Consider the following 10,358-nt stretch of genomic DNA (forward strand, 5'->3'; position numbering starts at 1 on the left):
CAGTTTTAGAACAGCATCAGTTACCTTTTCTTCTTTTGGTTTACAAAGGAACACATCTGCCATAATCCATTTCTTCCTGTTAGCCTTTGAATAAATGCTGAAGCTAATTATGCTGGCTTTTTTTTGGGAGGGGGGGAAGGGATTGGTTCTCATGACAACATGGAATTTTAAAGAACACTTTTAGTTCTATCACTTTATGCAAGACTGGGCAATTTCAAAAATTTAGGTGCTAAGATATTAGCATCACACAGACACAGAAAGCTACATAAATTTCCTTTACATGATTAATTAAGATTTTTTGCTTTAGAGACACAGATAACATGGATCTAATAAGGAAAGATGTGCATACTGTCAATATGCTGCCCTGAATTGACTGCTACTGTTCCACTACTTCTGCTCTAAATGCACTTTTAATTGCTATTGGTCAGTACCAAAAGCTTTTTAACATCCATGCATCTTTAATATTTTAAATAATTTCCTTAGACAACAGTGAGCTGCACTAACTGGCAGCTCATAGGAATTTAGAGGCATGAGATGTGTGAATTACACTGCTTCAAGCTTAAGGGAAATATAAGCAGATATAGACTTGGGGCTAATTTACCTATGGGTTTTGGTTGGATATTTTTAAAGAGGCTGGGAGATGAAGAGTGGGGGAGATGGTTGGTGAGAAGTAGAGTTTTTTCCACCTCCCTGGTTTGGTAGCCCTGACAGAATTTCATGAAGGGAAACAGCTAGACAGAAGTTGTCAAGGAGAGTAAAATCCATTCTCCCAAATCTGGGAGGCTTCTATGCTTGAGAAAGGGTTTCAAAGCAGAACTGCTGATGGGCTGTGGAAGAAAGGTCTCTGCACAGGAGGGACAAAGGCATTCTACCTAGGGTCAACTGACAGGGACCCAAATCTGCTTTAATTTGCTTATTACAGCTTAATCAAATGTACCTGGTCTTAGAGTAAAGTCACAAATTCTATGACAATCAGTGATCTCCATTCTGTAGCCACTCAAACTAAATACCACTTCACCACCTCAAAATTCTGTTCACTGCCTGAAGGAAGCTTCTTCTGATTATCTACTCAATGTCAAAACACAAAATTTATTTCATAGAAACTCTGAAATTTTTAAAAATGACAAAAACATTATTTCCACTCATAATGTATTTTAGAAATCTGAATCAAGATGTGGGATGAAATGTTTTTAATATGGTTTCTACAGCTCTTGGATTGTTGCTGGCATAATTTCACACACGAGAATAGCTGTGAAAGGAGGCATGTCCACAGAGAGCCTGGTGACAGGTGACTGGGAGGGAGTCAGGGCTTCAAGTCCCGACTCGGTTACTAACTGGTTCTGGGGCTCTGGGCCCTTCAACTTTCTTATTTTAAAGGACAGTCCGATATTATTTTAAGGTCCTCTTCAGCTTTAAGCTAGTCATGAACTAATCATGTTACAAGTTCTAACTGAAAATTATGAAAAAGACATTATGACTAATCAAAGTCCATGTTTATCCTAGATGAAGTTTATCATTGTACTGCTGAGGAGGCAAACCTGTTGCATCACATGAAATACTTTTTTTGTCCCCCCTACTACAGGAGAAATGCAAGAGGCAGTAGGCTAGCTTTTTCAATTTTTCATTTTTTTAAAAAATAAAGTGTGCTCCCACGATAGCAAGTTCTCAAGTACCACCTTCATAGTCTTTAAGTACATACAGGATGCCACCTGGCAGAATGGGGCCACATGACTGAACACTGGGGTGTGCTGGCTTACTGTTAGAATCTTTTTATCAAGTGATTGATGCTTTGTGTTTACATTCAAGCTTCATTTCAAAGCCATGTTCAAGTCTTATTGGGGGCTGTTTGGGACCTTCAACTGTCACTGTTCTCAGGGACTATTAACCGTGGATCAGTGAGCGAAAGAGGTTTGCACACCACCTGCCCATGTGTTTAATACCTACCTCGCATGGCTTATGCTCACCCAACATGCAAGTTAGAAGCAATGGGGATTCAATCTCAGGTGGTAATCGGCTACATCTACTATAATATTGAAAAAAAGAGCCTTTGACACTGCACCTGGTGGAGGTGGAAAACCTCCATGAGGGTCGGAAGGGATCTCCAGCACAGTGCACTCACCTCTTTAATCTTTGCCCTCTTCTCTCGGATGGCTGCGTCCGCCGGCTCCCGGCCAACCGCCCCGACGGGGGGCACGAAAGCCACTGGGGGCAGCCTCCTGAACACCGCCTTGTCACGCAGCTGGTCCTGGGCCACCTTTTCCTTCTCCAGCAGGATGTCTCTTTGGATCTCCTCGGGCAGTTTCTGCAGTGTCTCTTTGGCTTCCCTGAGAGCCCGCTCGTGGTTTTCGCGGATCCTGGCCAAATTGTCCTCCAGGGCGGCCGCGGGGTCCCCGGGCGCACCCTCCTCGCCGCGCCCAGCTCGCCCTTCCGCCGCGTCCTCAGCGTGTCCCCCGGGCCCGGGCTTGTGGTCGGCGGCCGACTGCAGGGCGGGGCTGGAGTGGAACAGGACCCCGCTGAGCAGCTTGGAGGAGTCGGGCAGGAAGAAGATCGCCCCGAAGCAAAGCGTGATGAAGGCGCTGAACACCAGCAGCAGCACGAACTTCTCCGTCAGGCGGAAGGCAGCGGGGCCCGACCCCTTCCTGCCACCGCCGCCGCTGCCGCCGCCGAGACCCCCGCCCAGGCCGCCCCCCACGGGGCTGCTGAAAAGCGGCAACAGGCCCCCCACCGGCATCGCGCCCGCCTCCGCGGCCGCCTGGCTGCCCGCTGTCCAGTGGCCCTGCGCCGCGCCGCTCAGCAGCCAAACTTCGCCGCCGACCGGCGTCAGCGGCTGCGGGTCTGGGTCCTGCGCATCCAGGCCGCCCAAACCCCTCGTCTGGGCTGCAGGTATCCCCTTGGGGAACAACTCCCCTCTGGGTCTTCTTCCTGGGGTGGCTCCTTTGGCAAACAAGCACGCGCGACAGGCAGCAGGATGCAGACCCTGCGGGGAGGGAAACAGTAAAACGCAGTATTTACAATGATGGTGACAAAGTTTCCAGCGGGTCGACTCCCTCTGACCGCCGCGAGAGCCGCCAGGACAGCTCTCCCTGCGCGGAGTCGGGAGTCCGGCTCCCGGCACCGCCCTCGGAGTCCGCTCTTTGGACTTGGGGTGAAGTTTCCGGGTCCCAGGGGGCGGGGTGTCCCGCGCACACCTGGAGCAGGGCCGCGTGCGGGCACCTCCTGGAGAGGGCGGCGCACCTCGGGGCTGGAGGGGCGCGGTGTGGGTAGGGGGCTCGTCAACTTCGCCCTCTCCCCATCTCGGAGCTAGACTAGCTGTCTCCGCTTCCCAGGCGGCGGTGAGTGTGCAGCCCGGCAGCTCCGCAGCCCTGGGCGCCGCTTTGCTGGACGAGCGCGCCGACCCGCGGGCGAGCTGGAGCGAGCAGGGTAGCACGATGCCCTCCTCCGCGGCCCCGCGAGCACTAATACCGCTGCGGGTCTCTGGGCGGTCGGAAACGGGGGCGGTAACGCGTCCGGAGAGTGATGGCATGGCCGGGCCAATCACGCGCCGCTCAGGGCACCTCGGGGGCGGAGCCGAGGCGGGGAGGAGGCCGCGCCGGGCGGGGAGTTTACGGGAAGAAGCCCCGCCGGGCGCCAAGGTCGCGGGTCCTGGAGGCGCTAGGCGGGCGGGAGCGGCGGAGGCCTCCGACGCGAGGCGATGTGCAGCGCTCGGGGTCGGGGCCTTTATCCTGCGCTGGCCTCTGTCCCGGGTCCCGGGGGGTGGTGGTTCTCGAGTTGCTGAGGAGGCGCCTGAGCCGACGCGGAACCCCTCTGTCGCCTTCTGGACTTGTGCCCAGTCCCGAGGGGGTCCCGGGAAGGGCGGGGTCTCCAGGAGAATTACCGGACGCTGGATCGTTAGGAAGCACGTCTTTTCAAGAATTACCTTCTTTCCCCCCGCCGATGCCCCTTATCAGTTAAACCAAAAGTCCCTAGAAGAGGAGATGTGATCCGGTGAGCTTTTGAGCTCCCTGGTCTAACATCCTAAGTCTTAGTTTTGTGGTTGCTTAGACGTCTTCGTGTGCATCCTCTCCCACTTAAAAAAAAAAAAAAAGTGTGTGTCTCCCCCACCCACACCCACTTTCAAAATTCATTTACTTCATAGAAGTTGGTCACATTTTCCATTTAAAGAAGACAGTTTCATGTTGCCAGAGCTGCAAGTAATAAATTTGAACACGGTGTTGAAATTAAGTCTTGGATTTGATTACTTCTATGGAAGTAAGAACTTGGTCCAACAGAAATTGTTTTCAAGACAGTATTATTTTCCAAAATGTGTTCGTAATTCCCCTGTTGCTCTGCAAATAAAGAGTTATCAGGAAAAAGTTGACTAACTTCCCATTTCTGAAAGCTAGCTTGTAGCAGCCTTATCCTATCCCTCATCCTTCTTTGGAAACATGATTTTAGCTCTGTTTCTGCTTGTTGTCTTAAAACAAAGGAAACAGCCGGCCCTTTTTAGGAAGATGCCCACAATAGTTGTTTTCAGGCGTTAGACTGTATGAAAAAATATAAAAGTAAATCATAAATCCTTATTACAGTTTTTATTCAAGTATTCATTGTAACCATCATTATTTGTTGTACATTTGTTTTATGTGAGATGAGTCATACATCTAAAGTTTCTGTTGATGGAAAAATATTGTTTGATAAAGTCGACATTATGACTTGGTTATTTTTGATAACTGCTGTGAAATTCTATGCCCAGAAGAGTGCAGCATACCCAAGCAGGGTAACAAAGTTTAGAAGGACCGAAAAATAAAATAATCATTTTGTAAAATAACTGAATGGTAATTTTAGTTTCAAAGTTGTTAATAAGCCGAAAAGTTTGAATCGCTGTGAAATAATATTGTTTCCAACAAAATCCTTAAAATTGAGTTACCACATGGGTAGATTAGTAACAGATAATGATTAGGGTTAATTATCCTATAAGCCAATCTCTGTGATCTTCTTTTTCAGAATGATTAATTGTTTTAACTGTTATGCTTTAAGAATAGAATTATTTCTTATAGCCACAAAAATATTCAGAAACTTTGATTCAAACTTTGAGTGTATGTCAAAAGTAGATTTGATGAAAGGTTATAAACCTAACTGTACTTCTGGCACCCTTTAATTTTGATACCAAGGCAGTTTGGACATTTAACCTATCTTCTACAGTGGAAACATTCAAAATTTAGCATCTGGACTTAAAGATAATTTTTTCCTCTAAAAATTTTCAATTTGATTTATCTATATTGTGTTTAAATATTTCAAAGTGACTGCTCTATTTATTTCTGTTTACTTTTATGAAACTTATTTTAAGATTACTTTCTTATTACCGGCATTTCTTATAAAACAGAGATTTATTATGAGTGAGGCTTGGCTTTAATACTTTGTTAAACAAGAAATTAGCATTGGTGGTTGATTATGGGATACATATTAAAAGCTGCCAGTCTGTATTACGGAGTATGAGAAATAGGTGGGAGTGCTCGTATTTGGGCTAGTGAAAGCTTAAAAAAAATTCAGAGAGAAGGTATTTTAACAGATATGTCAACTAAATTAACCATGTAAAAACCCTTTAAAATAACCATGCAAAGCCCTTCATATTCACAGTAAGGGACAAGGACAGAATGATCATTAAGTAAAAATATGCATTTTGTAAAAGCAAAACCAGGCACTTTGCCTTGATTTCAATACTGTGAGCATTTAGCATTCTACAGTTGAAAAACAATACCTTGTTTCCCAAGATAAAGCAAAAATAAAGCTGACTGGTTCCCAAATAATAAAACCTTGACTGTGTCCTATAAATCCAGACTCCCCCATCATATCTCCTCGAAGATATGACATGATCTTTGTGAATACCATGATTTTGATAAAGTTTCTGTTTTCTCATTATTAATAGCAATGTAAATTTAGCAACCTTCATAATTTTGTGTGTGTTTTTTCTCTTTAAATACTTGCTATGTTTTCTTATTTTGCTAGTCAGTCCTGAAGTATGACTCCCTTATACCCTTTGCTAGTTTGCTTGCAAACTTAATTCTTACTTTTTCCTTTCCCAATGCTTATCTGTCTCTCTCTCTCTTTGATAATTTGTAAAGTTTTGAGTTTCAAGATAACATCTTTAGAATCAAGTAATTTTTTTAAAAATCTGGTTTTGGTTAGAGATATCCACCCAAAGTACAAAGAAATTCTCAATTTATTTGGCTGCTTGGATTTCTCTATTTTTAAAATTACATTTAACGAAGGGCAGATTTAACTTTTACATTAACATGCCTAAAATTAAATATAACAATTATAAACAATGTTACAAAGGGAAAAGTAACAATATTTTTATAAAAACTGTGGTGAATGAATATTTTTACAAAGTTATAAGTTCTCAGAAATTAAGATAAAAATATTTTTTAGTAGGAAGTTTCTAGAAAGTTCTTGGTAGCAGTTTATGAAAGAATCCTTTCGAGAATTTGTGTTCTTTGTCTTAAAGATAAAAAGTAATCTAAAAGAAATGACTTTAATAGATGTGTAATAATTAACTACTGAAAATTTCCAACAAGTAAGACTTCTGATTAAATCTTCCTACACCTATAGATAATATTCTAATTGTCTTCAAATTCCAGATCAGAATAGGTTTTTGCTTTTATTTTTAAAAAAATGTAATATGCAAATAATAATTTGTTGTGAACTTTAATCTTGAAATTTCAGTACTTCAATGGACAACTATGAATTTTACATGAGCTTAATTAAGATGGGAATTAACTAAAATCTTAAAATAAATTATCAATAATATTTATGGTCATATAAGGGGCTATAGTAATATCTCTATTTTTCTCCTCCTCCTCAATTTACTTTGAACTGCCTGAGTACTAGATTATTTTTATAGAACTCCAATCAACTTTGTGTGTATGTGTGTGTTGGGATGGGGTGGGGTGGGGTAGGTAGGAGGCTGAATCCAGGAGCCCCATCTGTCCCTGAATGCTCCTGTTGAAAGATCTGTTTTTGTTTTGAACACTCATTTTACAAATATTAGTAGTCCCAGACATGACAACAGTGTGTCCCACAAAGTATTTGTGCATTGGCTCTTTGGAAACTTTCATAGCCTTTCTCTCCATAGAAACAAAATTGTAAATGGTGCTTTGAGTTGCTAGTCTGTTCTACAAAGATCTAAGACCCTAGGGAAGAATAAAATGTTGGAAAAAAATACTGTTGCAATGCTAGTAATCAAAGTAGCATTAAATTAGAAAGTGTTTTATTTATCTTGAATGATGGAGCCCGAGGACAAACAGATTTATTTGGAAGAAGAGGAGATATAATGATTGTTTCAGAAAGATTCTAAACCAACTTTCAAGGTCAGAAAGGTTTATGGAACTACTTATGTACAGTTTCCCTCACCAAGTATAGCTTTCTTTTGATTTCAAATGTATTACTAGTAGTACCTTTATGGTGTTTTGTGTGTGTGTGTGTGTGTTTTTCTTTTTTGGTCTTGATTTAATTAACAAAAGGTCTGAAAGAAATAAGCACAGAGAGAGATTTTACCAGAGGTAACTGAGCAAGGGTTTGAATGAGAGAATAATTTATTATAGAGGACATACATGTCCTTGGCTGTGTGACCATGGGTCATAAGTCACCTATCTCCTGTATCTCTCATTCTTCATTTGTAACATTGTTACTTCAAATTAAATGATATAATTTAAGTGTCTGGCACAATAGGCATTCAAGAAATTTAATTCAATTTCTCCCCTCTCCTAAAAAGAGAATGTCAGGAGGGGTGAAAGAATAGTGTCTGTAGGATTCTTATAAGGAAAAACCAGAAAGGGGTGGCAGGGAAGAAATTTGGGGTTATGTGGTTCTTCACATAGTGGTCACTTTTCAGCTTCTATCCTCTATTTAAATAATATGCACTGGAGGAGTGGGGCGGAAGGACAACCTTAGGCTTAGTAGGGGAAGGGTACTATAATGTTTCTCCATTCTTTGTATAAATAGAAACAAAAAGTTTACCTATGAACCAAACTTTATAGTTCCTAAAGCCTTGAGAAAATGAATGATGGCAAAGTCTCAGAGTGAGAAGAATGATATTGCTAATCAGTGCTTGAAGAAACAGGAAACCAAAGATTCAGGACAGAAGGGCTGAGCAGAGAATGCCAACAATGACCTGTAGGAGCCCTTGTGTATAAAATGGTTGAATTTTATAACTTGAGGAGAATATACTATTTCAACTGAGTGGAAACTAAAGGAAAAAGTTTCTTTCTATGGCCAGAGAAAGATGCAAAAATTTTCCTTAGCTTTTAATTAATTAGATACATTTTCAAAAGAATTTTTTCTTAAATAATTTTTCTCTCCATTCTCTGTCCCGCTAAAGATCATATGCATTTCCAGAAAAACCAACCAAACTCAGAAAAAGAAAAATTATGATACGTTATTCTGCCCAATTGAAAATTTTTCATGAATAAAGGGAAATGAAACCACATGTGCCTGTTCTTATTTTGGAGAAACTACCAACAACTATGACACGGCAGCACTTGGCTTCCCAATTTCATTGCAGAATAAGTGTGCTGTTTGCGTACATGTTAAGTCTTTCATATTGTCCTTCAGGACAGAACTTGTTTTGGCCCTGGGTCTCTATGAATGGATAGGAATTCACTTGTGATTCTTTGTCCACAGAACTTATTTTTCAAGTTCACATGGAACATTCTCCTGCTATATATAGATTCACTTAGGATCTAAGCTAAAAGCAGGTCTGTATTGAAGATAGCACTTGAACAAGTGTCTACTGAATGTATGAATGTAGTCTCTTTGTTTGATATAATTAATGCTGGTCTGGACTGTGGGAATGAGAGGGACATACCGAAGTTAACATAGGAAAAGAAAAGAGAAGAATTTCAACCAGTGACCATATATCTATTAGACTGAATGGTCTGGAACTGGCAGGGTCTCATATAGGATTTATATAGATTACTGGGCTTAAAATATGTTGAGTTTGAGATACTTAATCTGGCTCTTAGATTCTAAACAGTCATGAATATCCACCGACATCATTGAGTTCTCCAGTTTCTCTCAAATATTAAACAGGTAAAATGCCTTTTACTATTATGATGCTATCATATCTTGAACAGTAACCTACAAGAAATTAAACTATCAAGTGCCAAAAAGTCCCATCCATTTTACATTCTTCATATTAAAATCCATATATATCTCTATCAATAAATTAATATTTATATTCTTAAAACTAAGTAGCCATCATAAAGAATTTAGTTTACTTAAGTGATCCTAGAGCTAATTTCTTTTGTTCCATAGGTGTTCATAGGGTAGAATAAATCACTATAAGAAGAAAGTTAGGAAATGTCAATTTGTGAAACTTTTCAATTAACTAATAGGCTATATATATAATGTGCCATTAAGTACATTTTTTTAAAGTACATGTAGTTCCATCATTTCCCTCTCCTTGAAAAAAGTTTTAAATTAACATAAACTGCTGGTGGGAATGTAAAACAGTATAGCTGCTTTAGAAAGGAGTCTGGCAGTTCTTAAAAGGGTAAATATAGAGTTACCATATGACCCAGCAATTCCAGTCTTAGGTATACGTCAAGAGAAATGAAAATATCTCTGTACATAAAAATCTGTACATGACTGCTCATGACAGTGTTATTCATAATAACCAAAAGAGAAAACAACATAAATGTCCATCAACCGATAAGATGTGGTATAACCATACAATGGAATAAGGTTCAGAAAAAAAAAAAGACAAAATACTGACACATACTACATATAACATAGCTGAACCTTGAAAACTTTATGTTCACTTAAAGATGCCAGCCACACAAGACCACATACGGTATGGCTCCATTTACAGAAATGTCTTGAATAGGTAAATCTATAGGGACAGAAAGTATATTAGTGATTGTTTTCATCTGGGGTCCTGAGAGAATGGAGGGTCACCACTAAAGGATACAAGGTTTCTTTTTGGGAGTGATGAAAATGTTCTAAAATTGGTTGTGATGATAGTTGCGTGACTATGAATATACTAAAAACTATTGAATTATACACTCTAAATGTGTGGTTTTTATGGTATGTGAATTATACTTGAATAAAGCTATTACAAAAATAATTTTCCTTTCATAACTGGTTTATAAGAATTTTTCTCAAGAACCATGGATTACCTTAAGCAAAAGAAAAGATAAAAATAAGAAGAAATTGATATTACACTTAGTAGAATTATTAAATATTTAAGTTTGAAAAGTAGGAAGTAGAGAGTATAAAGTCAAGAAACATTTTCAAGAACACAGAAGAAAATGCTACAATTTCTCAGCTTGAGAAATACATGTTTTTATTGGGTAGTCAAACCAGAGGAATGTTTTTAAGTTATG

The 10,358-nt window shown here is 40.5% G+C and overlaps 1 protein-coding gene across 2 annotated transcripts in view; it reads right to left on the bottom strand.

Annotated features, from left to right (window-relative positions):
- MAN1A1 (mannosidase alpha class 1A member 1) overlaps positions 1 to 3,437 on the bottom strand; it is a 142,735-nt gene extending 139,298 nt beyond the window's left edge. The window contains exons 1-2 of one of the 2 annotated variants that reach the window (XM_025042462.1): positions 3,189 to 3,437; positions 2,120 to 2,977 (exon numbers count right to left, since the gene is read on the bottom strand). In XM_025042462.1, the coding sequence (XP_024898230.1) occupies positions 2,120 to 2,731 (612 nt within the window). In that variant the 5' untranslated portion in view covers positions 2,732 to 2,977; positions 3,189 to 3,437. The other variant, XM_006926129.3, reaches the window with a different exon arrangement.
- Between the last annotated feature and the right edge of the window lie 6,921 nt (positions 3,438 to 10,358).

The sequence above is a fragment of the Pteropus alecto genome, unplaced genomic scaffold, assembly GCF_000325575.1.
Source record: "Pteropus alecto unplaced genomic scaffold, ASM32557v1 scaffold79, whole genome shotgun sequence".
Lineage (NCBI taxonomy): Eukaryota > Metazoa > Chordata > Mammalia > Chiroptera > Pteropodidae > Pteropus > Pteropus alecto.